This window comes from Typha latifolia, chromosome 11 (assembly GCF_019914945.1).
Source record: "Typha latifolia isolate L0001 chromosome 11, TyphaL0001v2, whole genome shotgun sequence".
Classification (NCBI taxonomy): Eukaryota; Viridiplantae; Streptophyta; class Magnoliopsida; order Poales; family Typhaceae; genus Typha; species Typha latifolia.
The window spans coordinates 1,673,429-1,699,360 of record NC_133096.1 but is presented as its reverse complement, the minus strand read 5'-3'; the positions used below and the strand labels follow the sequence as shown (position 1 = coordinate 1,699,360).

The following is a 25,932-nucleotide window of genomic DNA, read 5'->3' as shown; positions in this document are numbered from 1 at the left end:
CAAGTGTCTGTGGGGGTTATTCGAACGCTCGAATGGCTGAGTGAACAACTGAATGCAGGATTATCGTTCTTATGTCTTTTGGTATTTTTTTTCATATTACTTTAACCGTCATAACAACATTTGAGCACTTTAATAATTATTTTAAAATTGTTTCGAATACTTTAACTTTAAAATCAATCTTTCAGTTTAATATTCTAACCACACATCTTCTAACTTGTGCATATGTTCATATATAAAATCTAAATACATTACATAAATAAAAATTATATTTTAAAACACAATTTACTAATGATACAAGTATAAATGAAACCTAATAAATCTCAATTCCATATACCCGGGAGATGTAACTCCAGAAAAAAAAAAAGAGACATTTTCTAATCCTCCTATTGTTATGGGTGTAAACTATCTGAGCTGGAAGTGAGCTAAGGTCAGCTTGACACAAGACAAGACTTTGGTTTGCAGATCAATCAGAGAGTTTATAATTTATGAGATTTTCTGAATATGATCTTACTCTATGTCAGGAACATTGTCTGTAAGCTTTCATTAAGTTTGCTCTTATAGATTAAAAGTAATAATTCTTTCAAACTTACTACTCCAGAATTTATGCCTTAAATTTATTATCAGACATAGGAAAATATCCAAACGCATGTATCTACCTAGGTCTTTTTAATCTTTGGGATTTTGTAAAAATGATTCTTCTCTATATCAAGAACATGTCTATCAAATTTCATTTAAGGTTGGACTTATAGATTAAAAGTTATAAGTCTCTTATAAATCTGCTACTTTAGCAATTCTGCTGCAGACCTTTATTATCAGATATATGGAGAGATCTTTATATGCAAATCGGTCTAGACATTGATAATTTATAAAATTTTGTAAAATTGAATGAAGAAATTGCAAATCAATATATCCGTCCACCAAATAAGGTCTAATTTATTATTGTCCTAACAAAAACACTAAATATAGCTTCACTGAACTCCCATACTCCGATTGATTGTATGCTTGTTGTTAACTAATAAGCGTTTTTAAAAACGCTAATCAGTTCAGCATTTTTATCATTAGGTAATTCTTTTCTTTAGTTGCTGAAAGATTAAATTAAAGAGATTTATATACATAAAACTCTGAATTAATTAGCATTTTTGTTTAGAGATAAAATACTGATTTAGCGTTTTTATTTGAGCTACAGTAAATTAGACCATATTTAATTATAAGTTTTAGGGAGTAATTTATTTCGATAAAAATAAATTGGAATAGAGCTAGTTTGGTCAAAAACTCACTTTCAACACCGAGAGTCAGTCGAGATAATCTAAAGCCATAATAATAATAAAATTTGTAGATATTTAAGTTATCTTTCTAAATAACTGGAAAACCTAAATTGGATATGAAGTAACACTATAAATACTATACTATTATTCGGTAAGCTAATAGAGCTGCCTAACTCGAGATCTACCTCGCTTCAAGAGTGTTGAGAAGAAAAAGGAGGCATTTAAAACATGCTTTAGGGTTTCAATAAGATCTCTAAACAACTAAAAACCTAATTAGGGGTCCAAATTAAGTTAGGCTCTAATTATTCCTAAAAAGTTTAAATTAATCTCTAATAATTTGGTTAGATCTTTCCTTTATTAGGCTTGACCTGACCAAAATAGATAGATTTTGATGCACCTTTTCAATTCTTACATAAACAAAGAGTTAGTCAATAAATTAGAATATAAATAATTACATTCTAAATCATACTCAAAACTTGTAATCCCTATATAATTTTTTTAGATTTTTACATGTATACCTTTGAAAAAAAAATCTTTTATTTGCTTGTACGACTATCTAACGTTTATATTTGCATGAATATCTAGCCAGTTACTCTTTAAGTTAAATCTCAATAATTTAATAGAAAAAATAAAAAATTATATTTAACTAAGAGAAATTTATGAAAATTATAATAAGGATATTTTAATATTTCTATATCTGATATTTCTTTTAATTTCAAGGTTAATTAATTCAAGGGATATTATGCAATAAAAGAAAGCTTTAAAGAGTAAGCATGCAAAACCAAAAAAAAAACCAAGTGGCTGTTTGGTTGGAGGTTTCATAAATACTGCATTAATAGATACAATACTTAATTTCATGGTTCTCCTTCTTTGAGTTCTCCTTCTTTTTTCGCAAACGACAGTCCTGAGCACGATGCCCTTGCTTATCACAAATATAATATTTGCCCTTGAACTTCTTTGCATTGCCACTTTTAGAGCCTTCGCCGGTATGCTTCCTTTTCTTTTCCTTTGTGGACTCCACAACATTTGCCTTTGACACGTACTAGCTTCCAATTTTCTTTTCAGCAGTACGATTGTCTTCTTCAATCCTCAATCTGACAATAAGTTCTTCAAGTGTCATTTCCTTGCACTTGTGTTTTAGGTAATTTTTGAAATCCCTCCAAGACGGTGGCAGTTTTTCTATAATAGCCTCCACTTGGAATGATTCATTAATCACCATCCCTTCAGCATGAATCTCATGAATTATCACTTGAAGATCTTGCACTGGTTAATCAACTGGTTTAGTGTCAACCATCTTGTATTCAAGAAATTTACTGACTACAAATTTCTTTGCACTGGCATCTTCTGTCTTGTACTTCTTGTCTAAAGATTCCCATAATTCCTTAAACGTTTTTACTGAACTATATACGTTATACAACGAGTTGTCCAATCCATTGAGGATATAATTTCGGCAAAGAAAGTCGGCATGCTTCCACGCATCCACTACAGCAACTACTTGACTATCAGTTTCCTCTTTTCGGAGTTTAGGCACATCTTCATGTAAGAATTTAGCCAAATTCAAGGTAGTCAGATAAAAGAGCATTTTCTGTTGCCAGCTCTTAAATTCTGCACCACAAAACTTCTTAGGCTTTTCTCCATGAACTGTAGGTACTGGAGCAGTGATAGGGGAAATAGTACTCTTTACTATTTCAGCCATCTAAAAGAATGAAAAAAAATAAAAATCCGATCAGAAGAAAAGAACACTAATTGTAATTAGAGTAACAACTAAAGAGTTGGTCTTAAGATTGTTGGCGGTAACAATCTGATTCCAAAGAGTCACAAAAAAAACTGATCAAAATAAATAAATTAAATAAACTTACAGAATATAAAATTCTGAATAGTCGAGTGTAGTGTTGGACACTAGTCCACCCGCCCTCCACCGATTGCTTCTGGAACAGTGGACATCGGTCTCCCAGACTGACGGCCTATTTATAGACCAATTAACAGTTACACTGTGAAGGGATGCACCATTTCGGGTCGGGTTCAACCAACTAATTGGTTAATCACTGGTTTAGTGTCAACCATCTTGTATTCAAGAAATTTACCGACTACAAATTTCTTTGCACCGGCATCTTCTGTCTTGTACTTCTTGTCTAAAGATTCTCATAATTCCTTAAACGTTTTTACTGAACTATACACGTTATACAACGAGTTGTCCAATCCATTAAGGATATAATTTCGGCAAAGGAAGTCGGCATGCTTCCACGCATCCACTACAACAACTACTTGCCTATCAGTTTCCTCTTTTCGGAGTTTAGGCACATCTTCATGTAAGAATTTAGCCAAATTCAAGATGGTCAAATAAAAGAGCATTTTCTGTTGCCATCTCTTAAATTCTACACCACTGAACTTCTCAAGCTTTTCTCCATGAACTGTAGGTACTGGAGCAGTGATAGGGGAAATAGTACTCTTTACTATTTCAGCCATCTAAAAGAATGAAAAAAAATAAAAATCCGATCAGAAGAAAAGAACACTAATTGTAATTAGAGTAACAACTAAAGAGTTGGTCTTAAGATTGTTGGTGGTAACAAACTGATTCCAAAGAGTCACAAAAAAACTGATCAAAATAAATAAATTAAATAAACTTACAGAATATAAAATTCTGAATAGTCGAGTGTAGTGTTGGACACTAGTCCAATTCGCCCTCCACCGATTGCTTCTGGAACAGTGGACATCGGTCTCCCAGACTGACGGCCTATTTATAGACCAGTAATTTACTTTGTGAAGGATGCACCATTTCGGGTCGGGTTCAACCAACTAACTGACTGGTTAATCACTGGTTTAGTGTCAACCATCTTGTATTCAAGAAATTTACCGACTACAAATTTCTTTGCACCGGCATCTTCTGTCTTGTACTTCTTGTCTAAAGATTCTCATAATTCCTTAAACATTTTTACTGAACTATACACGTTATACAACCAGTTGTCCAGTCCATTGAGGATATAATTTCGGCAAAGGAAGTCGGCATGCTTCCACGCATCTACTACAGCAACTACTTGCCTACCAGTTTCCTCTTTTCGGAGTTTAGGCACATCTTCATGTAAGAATTTAGCCAAATTCAAGGTAGTCAGATAAAAGAGCATTTTCTGTTGCCATCTCTTAAATTTTGCACCACAGAATTTCTCAGGCTTTTCTCCATGAACTGTAGGTACTGGAGCAGTGATAGGGGAAATAGTACTCTTTACTATTTCAGCCATCTAAAAGAATGAAAAAAAATAAAAATCCGATCAAAAGAACACTAATTGTAATTAGAGTAACAACTAAAGAGTTGGTCTTAAGATTGTTGGTGGTAACAAACTGATTCCAAAGAGTCACAAAAAAACTGATCAAAATAAATAAATTAAATAAACTTACAGAATATAAAATTCTGAATAGTCGAGTGTAGTGTTGGACACTAGTCCAATTCGCCCTCCACCGATTGCTTCTGGAACAGTGGACATCGGTCTCCCAGACTGACGGCCTATTTATAGACCAATTAACAGTTACACTGTGAAGGGATGCACCATTTCGGGTCGGGTTCAACCAACTAACTGACTGGTTAATCACTGGTTTAGTGTCAACCATCTTGTATTCAAGAAATTTACCGACTACAAATTTCTTTGCACCGGCATCTTCTGTCTTGTACTTCTTGTCTAAAGATTCTCATAATTCCTTAAACATTTTTACTGAACTATACACGTTATACAACCAGTTGTCCAGTCCATTGAGGATATAATTTCGGCAAAGGAAGTCGGCATGCTTCCACGCATCTACTACAGCAACTACTTGCCTACCAGTTTCCTCTTTTCGGAGTTTAGGCACATCTTCATGTAAGAATTTAGCCAAATTCAAGGTAGTCAGATAAAAGAGCATTTTCTGTTGCCATCTCTTAAATTTTGCACCACAGAATTTCTCAGGCTTTTCTCCATGAACTGTAGGTACTGGAGCAGTGATAGGGGAAATAGTACTCTTTACTATTTCAGCCATCTAAAAGAATGAAAAAAAATAAAAATCCGATCAAAAGAAAAGAACACTAATTGTAATTAGAGTAACAACTAAAGAGTTGGTCTTAAGATTGTTGGCGGTAACAATCTGATTCCAAAGAGTCAAAAAAAAAACTGATCAAAATAAATAAATTAAATAAACTTATTAATTGTGAAGGAATGAACCATTTCGGGTCGGGTTCAACCAACTAACTGATTAATTGTTCATTGAAGGGACACACAATTTCGACCCCGAATTGGACTTGACTCGTGCATGCGAACCGAACCGGGCCCTTTTGGGGCCCAAAGCCCATAAGAAGTTTGTTACTTATATACCATACTAATAATTCTCAAATATCCAATATGGTACTAAACTCAATTTTTTTTATTTTCCATTTCCATGATATCCACTTTAGAGCCAATTTTCATTCACTTCTCTTCATGGATTTGACTAAGTGAATATATGACAATAAAGTACTTTTTGAGCTAAATTAATTCCACCATTAAATTATCATTAATAATGTGTGGGCCCTACTTAAAACTTAGCTCAAAATTAATAAAAAAATTCATGTCAAATACATGAAATTACCAACAATATCTATGGTAAGTCATTATCTCCTTAAATTACTCTCAAATCAAGCTATCATATAATATGATGTTATCAAGAATAGACTCAAAAAGAAATTCATCTCAATTCTATGCATCACTCTTTCGTTTAATTGTTGTACATATCATCTACATTTTGGAACTGGGTTTACAGTTGAACTCCTATTAACATATAATGATGCTACTATTGATTAGACTCATTTAATAGATTATATTCTAACTCATTATCAAATTGTCTCATGTCCTTTTGGAATGTTATTCTAGAATTAGATTCGCCAGCTGGTTGTAGACCAAGTAGCGCACCTTGCTGCTGCAAAAGACAAAGAGCATGTAATAATAGTTCTCTTAAGATGCTTTGCCATAGACAAAATAAAATGAGGGGTTAAATACATTTTATTTTACTGCTTTCTAGTTACACCTAAAATTATTTTACCCATTTATATTTTAAAAAGTTTCGGATCGTTAATTTTTCTGTTAAATTTAGCTGACCGCCATGACTATTTTAGTCATTTAACGGTATTATCTTATAAATATGCGTGTCTTATCTAATAAACACGATGTAGATATTTTGATCATTTTGGCGGTGTTCAGTTGAGTTTAGCAGAAAGACTAATGGTTGATTTGAGATATTTTGAAGTACAGAGACGTAAAGTAATTTTACGCATAAGTATAGAATGGTAAAATATATTTATCCCTAAAGAGAAAATTTTAAACGACATCCTATATTTTTATTATTTTTAAAAGTATTGGCATAACTAACTACTATTAGTCCTAATATATAATTTATATAACTCTACTGATTAAATTACCTAAATACCCTTTAAAGTTTTCTATATTAACTAAAACATCTTCCTATATCTAATTCACCCTACAACAAAAGAGGTGGCAGGGTCAAATTCTAAGGAAACACTACCTGACAAAATTAAATTTAAGAGTTAAATATATTTTACCATATTGTACTTATGTCTAAAATCACTTTACTCTGATGTGCTTAAAAAAGTCTCAAATCAATTTATGTATTTATGATTAAAGTGAGACCGTTAGTTTTTCTATTAAATTTAATCGAGTACCGTGACTATTTTAATAATTCTGCTGCATTATATCAAAATATGCATTTCTTCTTTAACAAGCACGATATTGGTATTTTAGTCATTTTGATGGTATTCAGTTAAGTTTAACGAAAAAAATAACGTTTTCACTTTAATCCTAAGTATAGAGTCTAGTTTGAAATTTTTTAAAGTATAGGAGAGTAAAATAATTTTAGAGATAAGTACAATAAGTAATATATATTTAATCCTAAATTTAATATAGTCAACTCGCCACTAAGTCTCAGTGAACCCGTGAACTTAGACCACTAAGTGGGTTCTGATTTGTTCTTAAAACGGAAATGTAATTATAAGTGTAAAATTATAAGAGTATTTTAGTCCTAAATATGAAATTATTATATTTTTAAAATTATAAGTGTAATTAAGATATGAAATTGCTCAGTCATATGGTTTGATGAACTTAAACCTAAATATTAGTCAGAAAGGCTAAATAATGGAACAAATACAACCTTTTATATTTTATTTTATTTTTAGCTTTTAGAATTAGAGATATTTGCATATAACATTTGGTCTTTTAGAGAAATTATAGTTTATACCCTATATTTTTACTATTTATAATTTGAGTGAATATATGTAGAAAACACATGCTGTTAGATCTATTAGTTAAATTTAATCAAACATCTAGATTAAATTAACTATACTAAAAATTGTAAAAATATCCTCAACTAAGTCATATTAAGAGCATTTTAGGTATTTTACTCATTTTTAAAATAAAGATATTTTAATTATTTTAAAAATAAAATATTTCTATAATGAAATATTCTTATGATATTAATTCAAATTTAACCCAAGGTATTTTCTGTATATATTTACTAAATTATGGGTTCGATTTATAAATAATAAAAATATGTAATTTTGTTTTTAAAAAAAAGGCAGAGTGTGTATATGCAAATTTCCCTTAGAATTATTTAGGACTCAGTAATTCAATGATCCGATCTCTAATCGCATTAATATCTGATTTATTTCTGATAATTGAAAAAAAAAAAAGAGTAGTTTTACAAAAGTCTGCTTGGCTTAGAGCCTCAGAAATCAGTTGAAGAACATTTCCTTTTTTGTACTTTGAACTACCATGGCCTAATCAGAGGTTGCCAAGTATTAGTGTGCAGCAACATCATGCATCTCAAGCTTCAGGCGACCTCCTCCCTGCAAAAGCCAGCATCATGATAATGTTGTGTTTTCCTTGAGCTCATTCGTACTCCTGACTAAGGTGGTCATGAGTTCAACTCTAACCCCAAATAATATTATGGAGAAATTGTTTGGCTTGAAGCAGGTCTCGATGGCGTTTGGTTCGAAGCAATTGTTCGGCGACGCATATAGCTTGAAGCCTACACTAGACAGCTAAAAGCTCGGTGGAGCCTAAAGTGCTTTTGTATCTAGAGAGGGTTGGCCCATTGTCCAACCCATATCTAGCCTTCAGGCTCATGAATGATCAAAAAAAAAAAATTTATATAAAAAAGAATGAGAGATGTGTGGTAGAAGAATCACCTTGCAATAAAATCACATGTTCCCAAAAATGAAGACATGGAGAAAGAGTGAGGAAAACAAAAGCAAGCGAAACTGGAGGAAATCACAATGGCTACTTCTTTCTGTAGCACAAATCATCACAAATTAAGACATCATCCAAAGCTGCTAAGTTTTTTATATGCATAGAGGAAAAAATAGAATCCTACTTCATGAGGTGATAATATTATTTATAAAGAAATAAAAGCATAAATAGTAACTTAACAGTCAAATCTTTAGTTTCCCCGGTTGGTGGTCTCTAATGTAAAGGAGATTTGGCGAGCTTTAATGATTAAGAAAAAGAGAATTTTGACTACTCATTTGTCAACAAAGGTCTTGTACCAACTAAAGCATGATAAGGATGAAAACTAAACTTAAAAGATTCACTTTTTGATTCAGTTTTTGATACATATGCATCTCTATCAACAAGAATTCTTTCAAATTATAACTTCCAACTCAGTTAGACCTACATGATAAATGACTCATCTACAGCCACAAATTTAATATTATTAATAAACACTAACAAGCATCAAAATAGCTTGTTACATATTGGAATAACTCCCGAAAGATCTACACCAAGTAGCTATTATTAAACAGTGAGTATTTTTCATTAACAAGAACAAGGTAGTAACTAAAACCTTTTATAGACATAGGATCACAAACTTACACCTCCAAACTTCTCTGTTTCATGCTCAAATTGACTGAAACCTCCTCTCATCTCTATCTATGCCATGAACTGAAGTCTTCATCCCTTTCTGCTACTGCGGCGGCGGCCGACCTGCGAAAACATTCTCATCCCTTTCAAGACCTTAGTGATCTTTGTCAGATTAGGCCTCCCAACACCAAAGCTCATCTTGTTTGTAGATAACCTCAATGCTTGTAAGCAACACAACTCTCCAACTTCACCTTCTTCTTCCTCTTCTTCTACTGCTTCTTCTCTAGTATGATCACCTCTCTTCTCCGCCTTATCCTTCCTCTTAGAATTGCATGCATTGCTGCCATTGATCTCATAGGCCTCCCATAGCATGTCCATCTCCTCCGCCCCCTCGACTGCCGTCTGCTCCTCGCAGAGCTGAGCCGTCATTCGCTCCTCGTAGAGCTTGCATGCCAGTGTCCTCTTCCACTCCTTCTCCTTCCTCATTGATCCATCCCTGTAAAGCCCCCCGGAGGCGCTCCGCATGTGCTCTCGCCTCCTTATCGAAGTATTCATCACTCTACTCTCTCCAGCATTAGCGTCTTGATCAACTTGGCGCTCCTCAGAGTTCAAAGCCACCATGGTTTTGCTCTGCTCTACTGAATGCATGCAGAGCTCATCAACCATGGAGACCAACTGGTCTAGAAGCCAAAGAGTGGTGGTGTTCTTGTCTTGTTCAGGCTTGGGGTTAAGGATGTCAAACACAATTGTGCATGTCTTGCCCAAGAACTCAGGTGGTTTGGGAGGGTGGTCATCGAGGTAAGGGGAGATGGTTAGGAGGGCAAGGAGGAGGAGGAGGGAGGTGGAGAGGAGGAGAGGGTAGAGGAAAGAGGCCAAGGAGAGGAGGTAAGGGGAGAAGAAGAGGAGGTAGGCAAGGTGGAGGGGGTGGGAGATCAAGAAGGAGAAGAAAGAGAAGGTGTCATCTAAGAGAAAGGATAGGAGAGGGGTGTCAGAGTTGCACAGCTGGGTCATGTCTTCTTCTTCTTCTTCTTCTTCTTCTCAGATCCTCAACATGCTTTGGTGTGGAGTGTGTGGGGAATGGGGGTGGAAAGATAAGGGAGGGGAAGAAGAGAAAGGAAGGGAGAAAGGGGAGGGTAATTAATTGGCACTCTTTGTGTGACTTCCTTTCTTTCTATAGAGAGAAGTGAGGAGGAAAATGAAACGTGAATTGCTTGCAAAAGAAGCGTGATTTGTGGGGGAGAGGATGAATCAAACAACTTTTCCAGAAGGCCAATGTTTTGTGTACTACTACTACTACCTTTTTTTTTCATCTTTTGGTTTTCTTTACCCTTTCTTCGCCCTATAATTTTTGTATAATTTTGCTATACATTATATCAATTAACGCATAGATTGAGGAAACATGGGTGACTAAGCATGCAAGGGAATAGAAGGCATGGAAGTGACATTAGGAAACCATGGTGACAATGTGATTTAAACCACTCAATTACGAGTGCCCTTCATTGGTAGTAGCTTTACTTTTTCTTTCTTTGTAACCCTACATGTTCCTGCCTTTGATTTGATTGGGTCTGTTAGATCCCCAACTCCACAACTACCACCTTTCATTCTCAATCTAGAACTCGGTACTTCATGACAAAAGAAGGCATCCCAATGTACAAGACGACCACCTGTAATTTGTAGTTAACTAATTATCTTAAGCAAATAGGCCAACAGAATATTGCTCTAATGATTAACGGAGCTCATCATGGTACAAATTCCGATTGGCACCGATTCAACTGGAACACCGTTAAGTTTCCACTTCTCTCAAAAGATTATCTCAAGCAATTAGACCCCATCATCCTTGATAGTGAGGGTTTCAGTTTCAGGATAGGGGCATGAGTCCACGACCAAAAATAAAAGAGAAGATAGATAATCCAGAGATCTCTGTCCTTTTTCTGTCAAAATAATACACTTTCTGTAGTAAAAAGTTTCTGTAGAGAATAGTGGGGGGATAAACATGCAATTGTGGGAAAGCATCACCAACCTAATAATTGAGTACGACGGCTAAGAACACAAGAAAAGCGACAATAACTTGCACAATCTCACCTCCACAATGCAGGGCAGTGATAATTTTGCATTGTCGTAGACTTATCAGAGATCAAAGTAATTTTGTGCAGTAAGACTGACAAGTTTCCTCCGATTGCGCTTGAATTCTGCAATCAGAATGGCAATAAATGCTGTGTCAAAAAAAAAAAATTACAGCTGCTGAGATTTGAGAGTAAATCCTTCCCAGTAAAACATGTGGGGCTAACTTGCTCTTGATGGATGTAAATCAATGGCTTTTGGCAGTAATAGTTGTACATGGAAAGGCACCGACAAGGACACAGAATAATGTGAGAAAGGTCAGAGAGCCGAGTGATTGGTACCTGCAAGAGTGAAGAGACTTTGGATTCCATGCAGCATATGAAAGTAGTCAAGCTTTCATATCCTCATACTGTGAGAGAAGCTGGGGGCTCCCACCATCCAAATCCACCCCTTTTTACTAAACAAAGATGGTGGAATCAACCCAAATGCATGGAGGGGCCCAAACCTCTGCTACCAACCAAGAACAGATGCCTCAAAAGACTAGCATTCATTCTTCTGTTTTCTTGTGACGTATTTTCATGGGAAAATCAAATTCTTATTTTAGCTTATGGGGATAGGATGATCAACTAAAACAGCAGAACAATAATATGCCAATAGACTTTCAAGTCTATATCCACATCAGACATCCACCGTGCATCACAGTTCGATATTGAGTGGCAATGCTAACTGGCTGTCATAATCAAACTGATACTAGAATACTAGATTAATCAAGAACAAGAGGTTACAAGAACATCAGGTGCAAGCATTAGGTCCTATGGAATGATCAAGTTGTCACTCTGTCATAACAGGCTTGTTCTCACTGGACTTGGGCCTCTGCTCCTTAGGCTTTTGTTCTTCAGATTTCCTATATTCAGCAAAAATTATGCACCAGCAATATAAGTGGAGTTGGCAATGGAAGACAGTAACAACATTAGCATGTTTTAGAGCTACAAAACAACGGCAACTATTACTTACAGCAATCTTAACTTCATTACCGCATCAAACTCAGACACTAACTTCCATACTCATCTTTAGAAATGCAGCAACTAACATATTCAACATGATCCAAAACCCAAGGAGACCCACCTAAATAATTGTTCTTGAAATTGTAAATAGCATACTTCGTATATGCTCAAGATCCATCAATGTTTGGTGTACTTACCATGGCCAAGGTGCAGCTCTGTGACAGTGGCCTGCTGGCCACCTCAAATAAATATGCATTCAAATTGCTCCAGCCTGTCCTTTCTTTGACCCAAAGCTAGGTTATGTAGTTACCTCATAATTATATTCTATATTGAATTCTGTGTATCTATTATCTAGAAAGCTCTTGGCAAAGAAATAAAGGAAGAGTTATCCTCAGGATTCAGAACAACTTTTCTAATATATGCCCCAAATCTCAGCATTTTCTGTAACTAACTATGGCCAAGGGCCAGCACTATAACAGCCACTTGACAGCACAGCAGTAAGGCAATCAATGGACTTTTTAACAGATAGAAGGTTGGCCTTTAATATCTAAGTTCTGCAACAAATTTGATCATAAAACCTGATAGGGATAAATGAGTAATTTATAAATGTAATGTAAGTTCTAGGTTCAGATTCGAGACACTTGTTAGAAACTTAACAGAAACACAGGTAACAGAGAAAAGGAATAATAAGTTGACAAAGTGGAAGTAGACAGGAAATGGAAACAAGAAAATGAATGGTTCTGAGGACTGACTTGCACATCGTTTTCTATCAACTCTACTAAGCAAACTAAAAAACTAAGTCAACCCTACTTCCTATGTGGGTGCAGCAACACCCAGTGAAAAAGGTCCGCGGTATGTAGGCAGTCAAGGGCATAGTGCATACATCATATGGGTGGACGACTTTAGTCAATAGTGATCTGCAACAAAAGCCAACTCAATAATCTTGCCAGATTTGGCCTTGATCTATGAGTCTTGGACTTAATTTGCAATAAGTTTCGACCATTACTGTTCTGACTCGAGCAGACCTTCAAACCATAAGTTGAAACCAGAAAAGATTCCCACCTTTCCAGGTCTGATACTCTCTAAAGCTCGGATATGGGAAAAACAGTCGCTCATCCATATCTGATACATATTGTAAATGGATATGGGCCAGATATGCCTTCTAATGCATATCTGGAATATCCAGGATAAAAATAAATCAATTGTAATACCGGATATGGGTAGGATACGGCTGGATGTGCTCAGGATATGGCTGGATACATTTCGGACATATTTTTAATTTTGTTGGTTAAACAATTGGCCAGTGAGTGAGGGAAGAAAGAATAGGGCACAATTAACTGTGAAATTCTAATTCCTAAACCTACCATGGCGTAGCTTCCTCCCGTCCTCAACGAAAGTCCTCCCTTGAAGCCGGTGCCCTTGCTTCCTCCTCTCAATGACATTCCTCCAACGACATCAGTGACGCCTTTCTTCCTCTCTCGGCAACCCTTATTTATTCCCTCAACGCCACTCTTTCTCTCTCGGCGATGCCTACTTCCTCCATCAATGTCGATGGGCTTCTTAGAAGGTATCAATCCCTCCTCCACTTCTCCCTCCTCCTCTCTTCCCATGGCTTCCACTCCCTTGACATCCCTTTCTTATCCTCTCCACTACCAAACCACCATCAGTATCAATCCCACGCTGGCAGATTTCTTAGAAGCATTTTTCTTGTTTTTTAAGAATTGCATCAGTCCCTTATCTATTTTGTTTTCTTCTTGTGTATCTATCCCTCCGTTTATGTTAAATTATTGTTAAAATACTTAGTGGAATGCTTAGTAGAAAGGTTGTCTTAAACACAGCTAGAATGCTTAGTAGAATACTTATGTTTGCCTCTGGTTTATGTCCCATATGTCCTTTCATCCTCAATATCTATGTTATCTTTTACTGTTGGCATATATATAATTATATATGTATAGATTGTCATTAGAATATAAATATATATTTTTTATTAATTTATCTATTCCCATCTCCCAGACATATCATACTTTTTTTAGGATTTGCCATATCCCCATATCCACATTGTATCCATATTCCATATCTGTATCCGTGCTTCCTTGTTTATACTCCTCTAGTAAACTCGTCCCACGATACCCCTCGCTCCTACAGTCTACCTCAATCTTATCGACACTAACATGCATCAACCTTCCTCTTGTCACAATTAGTACCAATAATGTCATCCTAGCTACTAATGCTATCATACTCAGTAATTACTGATTTTTATCTTTTCACCTCTGACTTAATTGTGTGCCCTCTAATCATCTAGCAACTCTCGCTATTAGGAGCCATCAACATGGATGAGGCACTGTTGGGGGCTATTCTTGACTGTTTGCTGCTATGTAGCCACTTTTGTGGGATGCAGGTGATAAGGTAAAGCTTGAGATAGCAAAGGCAGTCTCAATAAAGCTTGAGATAGCAAAGGTAGTGATAAGGTAAAGCTTGAGATAGCAAAGGTGTTTGCTCCTGTCTTATGGGTTGTCTCAATAAAAATCATATCGCCAACAAAAGTTAAGAGTTAAAAATTAAGGGGGGGGGGGGGGGGATATATAAAGTTATAAACTATATAGATCACTTGAAAAAGGATGAGCAGCATAACAGAGCTGTGACTTGGTTTTCAATTTTTCATCACTATCTAGTAGGTAAACTGTCAGGATGGGGCTTTCAATGTTCCCCAATTAGTAAATCCAACAAGGCAGCCAAACTAGATATTTTATTCTGTCCTCTTCAAGGCCCTGTTTGACAATGACAAAAATTAGGAGATAAATTTCCTCCTCATCCAAAAAGATTAGTACTAAACACTCAAGGGCCAGACCTGAGAATAAGAAATTATACCAAAAAGGGGGCAATAGGCTTGACCGTCTATTACTATAATTTTAGTGCAATACAACTAGTGAAGATCCCTGAGGTTTCAAATACTCGTCCTTGGATATGGATACTGAACCAGTAGTCAATGGCTAAATCCATGATATATGTTGGGGCTTGCCATCCTTCAGGAGCATCCAAGTTAAAATTGGGGATTCTATTTGACAACATAGAATTATAGTTGGAGTACTAAATCATATATATACCTTAAGGATCTTTTAGGACGTCAACGTCATAATAAACAAAGAATGAGAATTAAGGACATCAAAGTCTTGGATTGTAATTAGTTCATAATCTACACTTCTCCTAACTTCTATGACACTGATCCTAGGGCAATAACAAGATCTATCAACAAATAGATTTTTGAAGAGAAATAATAGATAGGGGCAAAAAGTACTGCATCAAGCACTCAAGAAAAGAAAAGAAAAAAGTTGACATTTATACTGCATATTACAAAACAAAAGCAGAAAATAAAGCTGAAGAACAAAACCAAATCAGATCTTTTGCTTACATGGCTTCCTGACTCATACCAAAACATAATGTCTCTTACTATAAGACTATTTTGTATTCAACTCCTAGGCCTTTACAAGAAAAGAAAACTTAGATACCAACAAAGACCTCCATAAACAGAAACCTAAAATTTCCTAGAAAAGAAAAAATCCTAGTAGTTTTAGAAATACCAAATACAAGAATAAAGTAAATAAAACCTAAAAAATCAAATTTCACTCAAAACAGTATTCTACAGTCCAAAAGTAAATAACTAGATGAGTTCTAAAAATGCGCCAAAATTTCTAATTGACTCAATTAAATTAGTAAACCTAATAACCTAACCGGCACTTTGATATCTTCTAACAACATGAGGGTGTTCGTCATTGATCTGATGGCGCTGACACTTACAAAAACCATCAATTGGCTTGCACCATGCAAAGATTTCTCATGGACCATGTCAGCAGAACTCTCAAGAGTTACTATACTAAAAAAGGCTGACAAAATTCTACTCGCTAAAAGGCTGAGTTATCTAAACATTCCCATTTGCTATCAGCTTGAGAAGGTAAAACTTTTTTTTTACCTTTTTTCAGTTTTCTTATCATAAAATTCAGAATAAAGGGAAGATTTAACATGGTGCTTATGTGAAGTGGCTACCATGCTTACCATTGAGCTACTGCCCATTCTCTGAGCAGCTACACCTATTTTTAAACTCTTTTGAATACTTTGTTACTACAGATTTTGAAATTCCTTGATCAACTAAAACCATGTCTTTCAAGGTAACAAAGCTTGTTCTTTTGACTCAATATACTTAAAAAAGATGGTCCTTGTGCTTCAACAAACATCAATTCTTGACTTAATAAAACAGACATTTGGCAATTATACCTTGATTGAAGTAATTAATACTTGATTCCTTATGATACCCCTGGCCTCATAATAGGGATTATTTCTTGCATCGTGATTTCAATAATAATTAAAAAAGAATTTGTTAGTTCTTAAGCATGCTCTTTTTCAATCTTAAATTTTTTGCAGATGCCTTGCCTACTGCTCCATGCATTCCTCCATTGCTTTACCACAGGCATGTTGGTATTGCACTGAAGTAAACTTGATGATTTTTTTTTATCTTTGGAGCATAGATAATGGATAATCATGCAATGCTTTTGTTATCTTTAAAAAGTAAATATTGGAGCTGAAATAAGACATGTTGGACTGGAAGAATAAAGAAAGAAAAGAAAAGAAAGAATAAGGGAAAGAAGAGAAGAGAAGATGCAAACCAAAAAGGTTAGTATGTAACTTCTTTTGTCTCTTTGAAAGTTTGAATTTGGCCGTGAAATCTCTAGAATAATTTTTTTTTTTAAAACAGACTGCCCTAAATGATTGGAGAACCCATTTCACATGCATATTGTATGGCACCTGACATGCCACGTATGATGCAAGGTGATATAAGGAAAACAGAATGTCAAAAGAAATTATCCACGAGGAAAAAATTGTTTCGTACCATACCTAGATATTAACTAATGGAATTTACAATGGGATATGCTGCAAGAATCACTCATCAGTAAATGAAATTCAAAATTCATGAAACTAACTCAAAATGGAGAGACTTTATTGTAGCACGCAATTAACAAACTTACTCCTCACTTTGCTTGAAATTTACAAATGCAGTAAATTACTGACCATGACTAAGTTACTCTATCGAGGAACGGAGGCACACAAATATCCACCAGCTTAAAAAAAAAAAAAGCACAGCATCACAATATCTTAACAACTGAAAAGGTCTTGTACAAGTAGCTTGTGTATAAGAATAAAGAACACCACTAATGATAAGCATTATCTTTATATCTTTCTAAGTCCATAACATATTAGAAATCTCTATACCCCCACATCAAGTGGACAACATTGCAGTCGCAAACCATACTCTATTGATAGAATTTAGCCTTTTTAACAGATAATAACATTTATATGAATAAGCAATTTTATTTGAGAAACAAAGAAAGAAAGAGCCAAGTGTTCAGATCTATGAGATGATTATATCGCTCTTAGATGGTGCATTAATTATGCCAAGTCAAATGTTACCAATCAAGTAATAGATTTCAGGAAAGAAATGAAAAAAAAAATTCATGAAATCCAAAAACACAACCCAAATCGCATAACAGAATCACAGCATTACAGTCATGAGAATAACCAGCACCTGATTCCATATTTTAGCACGAAACTAAACTAACACGACCATCCATATGACTTTGTTCGGATCAAACGGCAAGAAGTAAGCAAATAATTTGTCAGGACGACAAACGTACCGCTTATCGGAGGCGCCACCCTTCTGGCTGAGGAAGGAGCGGAAGAGAGGGGAGTTCACGTCGTAGATCATCGCGTCTGCCGCTAGGGTTTCTACTCGAAAGAGAACCGAAAGTTTAACTACGCGATCATATTTGACATCCTAGCCCTCCTAATTTTGAGTTATAATTAAACCCCGAGGTTCTAACTTCCAACCAGTAAACAGTTATAAAGTGTTTCTAGCGAAGACTTTATTATATAATTTAATAGTATAACAGGGAAATTTATATTTTAAAACCCTATCTTTTGATTATTATATTTAACACCCTTATAATAAAAATATGAGAACTTATAAGACTTGACCTCGTTCATTTTTAATAGACCCCTTACCGAAATTGACTACCCTCAAATTTATTTACCAAATCAGATTTAATTTATTGTAGCCCTAACAAAAATGTTGAACTCTACTCAGCTCAGCATTTTGATATAAATCGATTCAAATCGGATCACATCAAGGGGAAATTAGGCTTAATGGATTAAGTCTAGTTAATTTGGTTTAGTTAGAGCTTTAGTAGGTTAGGATTTTATTTAATTAGCTAAATCTAACTCTGTACAAAATATTCTCAGAATATTCTACAGACATCAGAATAATATCAAACTAACTGAATAAGATCGTCAACGTCTAGTTCTACAACTTTCGTATTCACGACGTCTCCAAATTTGGAATCTATGTGTAGCGGAAACGAAAGATTAATTCAAAAATATAAGAAAGGCTGATTTAGTCAAATTAGTCAGTTAGCTTTATCTTATTATTTGAATTTCAATAAATTAGATAATATGCATGCGGATCCGATCCGTTAAGAATTTTTACTACTATAAATAGGAGTGAACATGTGTTGATAATAATTGTTGAATGGAATAAATCTAAGGTTAGCCAAGTTACTATTTTCGTTCTTATCTTTTATCGGAGCCGTTAGATCGTTTTATCTTTCTAATAATAGATCATAGCCGTAGAAGTATCTCGACCTTCCAAACCCTAGTCACCTCCTAGCTCCAGTCACCGGTTCGCCACCCTCAGACGACCGATACAACGTCGAATAATTATTATTGTGCCCTCCTTCGACTTTGCTCCACTCTTTTATTTTTAACTTTTCATCCCGACCTTCGATTTAGGTGAAATTAGAGCCGTTAGAACCTTAACTCACGAGGCTACTAGCACCTAAATTTTTTATAATTTTATTACATCCGAATCAGTCCAGATCTATCTGGTTCGTAACATATTTTTATTGCTAAATAATTTTTTTCCTAAATTATTGAAAGACTAAGTTAAAAAAATTTATACACATAAAACGCTGAACGGATCAGCGTTTTAGAACCAGACAAAAATACTAAAGTGGTCAGCATTTTTGTTAGGGCTACAGTAAATTAGACCGATTTGGTAAATAAATTTGCGGATAGTCCATTCTCGTAAAAAAGTTTTGGAAGAAGGCTAGTTTGGTTAAAAACTCGTTATTTACTCAAGTACTAATAAAAGTCTGAAAGGAAGTGGTGGGTTGGGTGTAGGATAAGCGGGTTGGAGGTGAGGTGCAGCGGAAGAGGAGACAGTGAAGCGAGTTGAGTTTCTATTCTAGTGTCCTTGTGCGGTTGATATTTGTGATTCCAGGGGGTTGGATGCAAAAAAAGTGATATGGGTAGGAGGGGAGGTTGAGGGTTGACCTCAACTCAACCTACCAATCAAACACCTTTTTTTCCACTTTTTTTCTTAATATTTTAATTATGCAAGTGTGAATTAATTATCATACTTGGCTTTATAAGAGGGTAAACAATTAAAACTAGATAAACTCAGCTGCTAATTAAATTTCATAACTTGATTCCCTAATTAAAATTTGAAGACCCAATCAATTTTTATTTTATTTTTGGTCAAATGTGATATGTGATGTAGATTCCCTAGTTTAAAGCTTAAAATGAGCAGCTTGGGTAGGTTTCATTTTAATTCCTAAACTATCATATGTTTTACATGCCTCCTCTAAATTCTTTTTATTATAAAAAGATCTCTTGAACTCTTAATAATATCTCATCCCTCGAGCGTCAAAGATAAAAATAAAAATAAATAAAAAGATAAAAATATCCCTCTATTTATAATGGCAGGAGGGTTAAGCGAGTCAGCTAATAAAAGAAAATTTTATATTCTTTATTAATTCCTTTAATTGGCTTTGTACCCTAATTCCTTCTTTCTCATTTTATATTTCGGTCTAGGTCGAGTTTGAGTCTTAGATAGTTCAAGTTCATGAGTCGATCGAGTCATTTGCTTATTGTATAAGTCATTTTCTATTATCTTTCATTTGAGTCCATGTATGGCTCAGTCCAAGCCAAATATGTTATTAAGTTCTTAGATCTTATATGTATGTTATGGAGTCATGATATCTTGATAAATTATTATGAAATATATGAGATTGATAAATTATTGTGAAATGATAAGGATAAAGAATCTAGGGAGTGTTATAATATTCAAGATTGATAGGGGTGTGCCAAAAATGTAGTTGTATTTCAAAAATTGTTTGTATCATATGTTGCACAAACTTAATATTTTATTGATAGTTGTAGGACTATAATAGGACTTGATATATGCCATTTGAAACTACCTTATGTTGGCTATCTTATTCACGCAATTAGGAGAGATAGAAATAATCAAATATTTGGACAAAATCTAAAGACAACTGCACTTAATTTTAAACAACTTAATCTCACTAATTGAGAGATTTGAAGAAAAGGGGTGGTGTTTTATTAGTTGCAGACAAAATATATGTTTACATATCTAATTTAGTTTTACATTTAGATTATATGTTTACTGTCACATTTTAGTTAAATATTTACATGCTATTAGTTACATGTAAATTTAGCTTTACAATTACATAATTACTATTACATGTTATATATATTTTTTGTACATAGAGCACAAATATTACAATCGCAGAGAATCATTCGATGCTTATATTAATGATACTTAGGATAAGCATATTGTTATTACGATGGAGATGTTAGGAGAAAGTTTATGTCATGATTCCATTAGCAACTTGAAGTTGGAAACAAGTTTAAGACAAGATTATGTCATAAAATTCAAAAGAAATTAAAGAAAAGAAAGGCAAGTGCAAGTCATAGTCATGTAATTTATATAGGTAATAAAGTATTTGAGGTTATAAACAACACCTTAACTCTTAGGACTTATATTGTTGACCTGGAATGACACCTGTGCACATATAACGAGTTAGAGTTAATTGCCCTTCTTTATTCCTATGCAATTGCTTGTACCTTTTTCTAGTAAAAGTCAACCAAAATATTATCTCAGCTTTTACTATCACAAAAACATATTTATTAGAACTTACAATCATATAATTACTCTTATTCCATATTTATCTATATGGGGACATATAAAATGTGACCAAATATTATTATTAAAACTTCAAAGGCTTGAAAGATCTAAAAAGTTGAGAAGAAAATAGGAAGATAAAACTAATATATCTAAAAATTCTAGTACTCTCAAAAGATAACACACTATAATTATATATATATATAATATAAGTATGTTAGGGGATAATTTAAGGGCATGCAAATAGCCAGCTACAACAGTAACAAAACCATCTTAAGCATCTTCAACAATATCACCTTCTAGAGTTTGAGGAGATGATATTGCTGAAGTAAAAACTTATTCCAAGCACATATATAAGGAGTGCAATATTTTACTAAACTTCCTCTATATCATTCAAGAAATAGCATCAGATTGGAGGGTACAATATTTTCTACCTCTTCTAGAGTTAACCAAAGATAAATAATTATTTAAAATTTTTACTTAATACCCTTTAAGAATCTTAAGTGCTATGTATCTAATACAGTTAAATTAGCATTATTTACTTACTGGTTTCCATAAGAATTATTAGAAATACATTTGCCAATGGTAGACAATGATCCTTGAGTAATGCTAACTTGTAAGGATAACATATTATACCTCTAATGTTGTTGGATGGCATACTTTTGTATTTTGGATGTTGTTGGATGGCATACTTTTATATTTTGGATGTTGTTGAATGATGTTTTTTTGGATAATAATTGATATACTTTAGGTGGTGTAATCCAATTAAGAACCTAATGGGATGTATTTTGGATGTTATTTCATAAATGATAAATTAGATTATTTTCTCAAGTGATGCACTTTGGCACATTATTTCTAATATGATTTATTTGGTAGATTTTTTTTCTAGTTCTATATAGTATGCAACATATATATTCTGGTTATATTTCATGTAAATTTAACATATCTGATTACAATTATTTGGTGCTAGAAATCTACTTATGCAATAAGAAATTACATCAGAAAGGCTAATTCCTTTCATAATAATCATATTGCATAGAAACACTAGAAACTATCATTAGCATACTGTATAGAAACATCAAATTAGGAATTGTATATTATATATTTCAAAATGATAATTCTCCTTACATATTGCATACCCAAAAAATAAAGACTACTACAAAGAATAAAATATGTAAGGAGAATTATCGTTTTGAACTAAAATAATAAAAATCCTTAATTTTTTTATTAATATCTTCAAGTCTCCTCAATTGCTTCTTTAATAGATAATTCTCTATTTGCATTATTTTCAGTTTAATTACCATATCTTCTTCTCTCTTTTCTAGCTTCGCGTTCATAATTAATAATACATTTGCAAACTCTTTTCTTATAAGACATAGATGGGATCAATCTAGCAAATGAATTCATAAGAAATTGATCTATGCACATCAATTAAGATTTTTGATGAAGACATAAGAGCCAAACTACCATAACTAAAAAATTTTACCTTGAAATGTTCACATCCAATGAAGCTTGTTCGAAGTATAGCTCTCGTTCCACAATGGCAAACCACTTTGATAGATGACTATAATCTTCTTTGACTATTGGTGCTACCACTTGAAGATGTCATGTTGTTGTGAGTGATTGTGATAAGAGGAGAAATGTTACGGTTTTCTCTAGCCATGCATAGGTAATTTGTTGGAGAAGGAACGTATGCATAACTAGTTAGAGAAAGTTGATATTGTGAATGGAGAATGTTGGACATAACTAGTTGGAAAAAAGGGTTGGACATTGTATCTTGGATTGGAGAATAAATGATTTTTGAATAGAGAAAGTTGGATGTAGAAAGTTGGAGAAGAGAAAAGTAATATTTTATTTGATAAGGTAAGGGTATTTTTATCAACTAAAAATATAATTTAAACAATCATTATAACTTAGATGAAACATATGTTATTATAAGTAAAATATGGCACTAAATTTGTTAGACACAAAAGATCTGCAAATAAACTAGCTTTAGCAGGAATATAGGAGAAAATGACTTGATCACTAGTAGTAACATCACGACCTTCACTTCCCAGTACCCTGCATTCACCACTGTACTGCAGTGTAAAAGTAACATAGATAATTTGTAAATGAAGAAGAGGGAAGAAGGTTTGCTAAACTGTCATTCGATTAGTGATAGTAGAAGGAATCCTAGAAAAACCCTATGAAAAACTAAAAATAATAGAAAAGACCTAGGAGATAGATCTATCGCATGCTATCAATAAAGTAATATGAAAATTAAAGCATGAAAAATAATTATAGATACAAAATTTTACATGGAAAAGCCCCAATCTAAAAAAATAAATTACAAATTTAAACTCGGATCGAAATCAATTACTAAAACATGTATCAGTTACAAGAAGCTTACAGATCACTCACCAATCACCACGACTCAATTTGTAATAATCTTACTTGCTATATTCTATAATATACCGCTTCTTGTGATTAGTTCCTTGATCTTAGTAACTTTTGAGATTGATCATTTTGTCTGAATGACCCGCAAGATATAATTCTTCTAAATCTTATGTATATTTTCTTTAAAAGCCGTCATAGATATCTAAAAGTCTCCCTAAAAAGTAATAAAAATAATCACTAGAGTTAAGTTTCCATAACTCTTAAATACCTCACGGTGATAAGGCAAAAAGATATCTAAAAAGATTTTATGAAATCCTCTAGATTTGATAAGTTTTGCAATGTTATTTGAATATGATGACTTAAATTTCAAAAATCTTTATTGCAAGTTCAACCATTACACCTTAACACCTTTAAGAAAATTTATTTTTTGCTTCAATTTTTTTTTTCACTTAGATTTTTTTTTTATCAACCTTCACAATACTTATGAATCATATAAAATTTCTAGACATAGTTATCCAAAATTCATCTAAAAAGCACCCTTATATAGATTGTAGAAAGCAAAGAGGCGGTCGCCCTCCAACCTTCCTCTACTTCCCTAGTCTCTGGCTAGTATGGAGTAGAGGTAGTTGAAGGTGGAGAGCCTCAAACATCTCCTATGCCTTTTTGTTTAAATGAGCACCAGTAAGGAGATCAAGCTCAAGCGTGTGAAGAGGAGATAGTGAAGGAAAGGAGAAGGGTATAGACTGACAAGATGAAGTATAATGCATGTAAATAGAGGATAAAAAAAGAAAAAATGTAATGTAAAGAGAAGGGAAGGAAAGAGAAAGGGCCTCTAGATGGACCAAGGAAGAATTTGTATGGATGTTATAAGTTGGAAGTTCTTGTAATATATTTTACCACTTAAAAGGCATAAAAAAAAACTAAATCAATCCCATTAACTTGCAAGGTTTAGATTATTGGATTTCTTTTTATAAAAATGAAAAAATATATTATATTAAAATAGAAGAAATTTCTAGATTACATAAGTTTGAAGAGGAAGATATACATAACATGACTTTTGACTAGTCGAGAATTTTCTAAGATTTTCGGTAAGTACCTCTTTAAAATTTAAATAGTTTAAGTGTAAAAAGAAAATATATCTTTAATTTTAGTTTTTATGTATTTCTCTTAGTTAACGATATATTTATTCTTTTTTCTTATTCAATTGTTGAGACTTAATTTAAAGAGTAACCACGAGAATATATATATGAATAACATATATTTTTTAAAAATATTCATACAAATGTTAACTTTAGAGGAGCATATAAGAAAGTATGAGATTTTAAACTCATAAATTTACCAATAGCTAATTTTTTTCCCTAATGTTTTATAGCTCGTGAGCCCAAAGACTATTTATAATCTACACAAAAAGATTAACACTTATATATATAGGATAACTAAACTAGGTTAATTTGGCAAATTTTTTTAATTCGAGGTATTCTGATGACAAAAATAAAAGAAAGAATTATAGAATTTTTCAAAAAAAAAGTAACTACGGAAAACAGATCATATTTTGAGTGCTATATATATGTAAATATCAACTTTAAAGAGGCTTATAAGTAAATAAGAGATTTCCTAAGGGCATATATACAAAAAAACCATTTTTTTTATCCATAGTATCTTCTTGCTATGTTAACGTCAATTCTCTATTCCTCTATATTAAATGATTACATTGTGTGCATAAGCCATGGTCAACCTAACACCGGCCAAATGGACGGCTGGGATGGAAGGATCGAAGTTGGTGCCGTTTAACGGAGAAGGTGTTCAAGAGGCGCAGGTTAGTCGGGGGTGCGGACGTTATCCGCACGCCTTATCGCCACCTTTCGATCCAACCACCACCCCGTCGGTGCCTGCCGTCTTCCCAAACCCGAAGCCAATTAAAACCCGTCCCGTTTAAATTACCAAAATACCCCTACATCTTCCCGTATTTACCCCCACCACCTCCTCCTCCCCCACGTGTTTTTCTCCCCCTGGATTGCCGGTTCTACCCCTCCCTAGGGTTCTGGGCGAAATTTCTTTTTCTTGGGTCAAATAAATTCGCCAATTTTGAGTCCTCGTTCATCTTTTAAATTATCTTTAAGAATATTTATTTATATCGGAATTCCATTAGATTGCGAGGAAACGACAAGGGAGACGACGATTTTTCCCCCTGCAAACAAAAGCGGGGACTTTTTTGGGATTTAATCTTATTCTTTTCTCCTATGAGAAGTCCACGAATCACGTCGGTATTTCGGATATAATCCTCAGTTGTTAGGGGTAGAAATGGGAATTTACGAGGGTGAGTAGAGAAA

The 25,932-nt window shown here is 33.9% G+C and overlaps 1 protein-coding gene across 1 annotated transcript; it reads right to left on the bottom strand.

Annotated features, from left to right (window-relative positions):
• Positions 1-11,767: 11,767 nt before the first annotated feature.
• Positions 11,768-18,051, bottom strand: LOC140797924 (wound-induced basic protein-like). Its single transcript, XM_073151627.1, has 2 exons — positions 17,883-18,051; positions 11,768-12,098 (listed from the first exon to the last, which is right to left on the bottom strand). The coding sequence occupies exons 1-2, from the start codon at positions 17,951-17,953 to the stop codon at positions 12,026-12,028; spliced, it is 144 nt and encodes a 47-aa protein (XP_073007728.1). The 5' UTR covers positions 17,954-18,051; the 3' UTR covers positions 11,768-12,025.
• Positions 18,052-25,932: the final 7,881 nt, after the last annotated feature.

Bases quoted from the DNA above. Each gene is read 5' to 3' on its own strand.
- LOC140797924 (XM_073151627.1), bottom strand. From the start codon at position 17,953: ATGATCTACGACGTGAACTCCCCTCTCTTCCGCTCCTTCCTCAGCCAG. The intron at 12,099-17,882 runs GTACGTTTGTCG...TGCTGAATATAG, and splicing joins GGTGGCGCCTCCGATAAGCG to GAAATCTGAAGAACAAAAGC.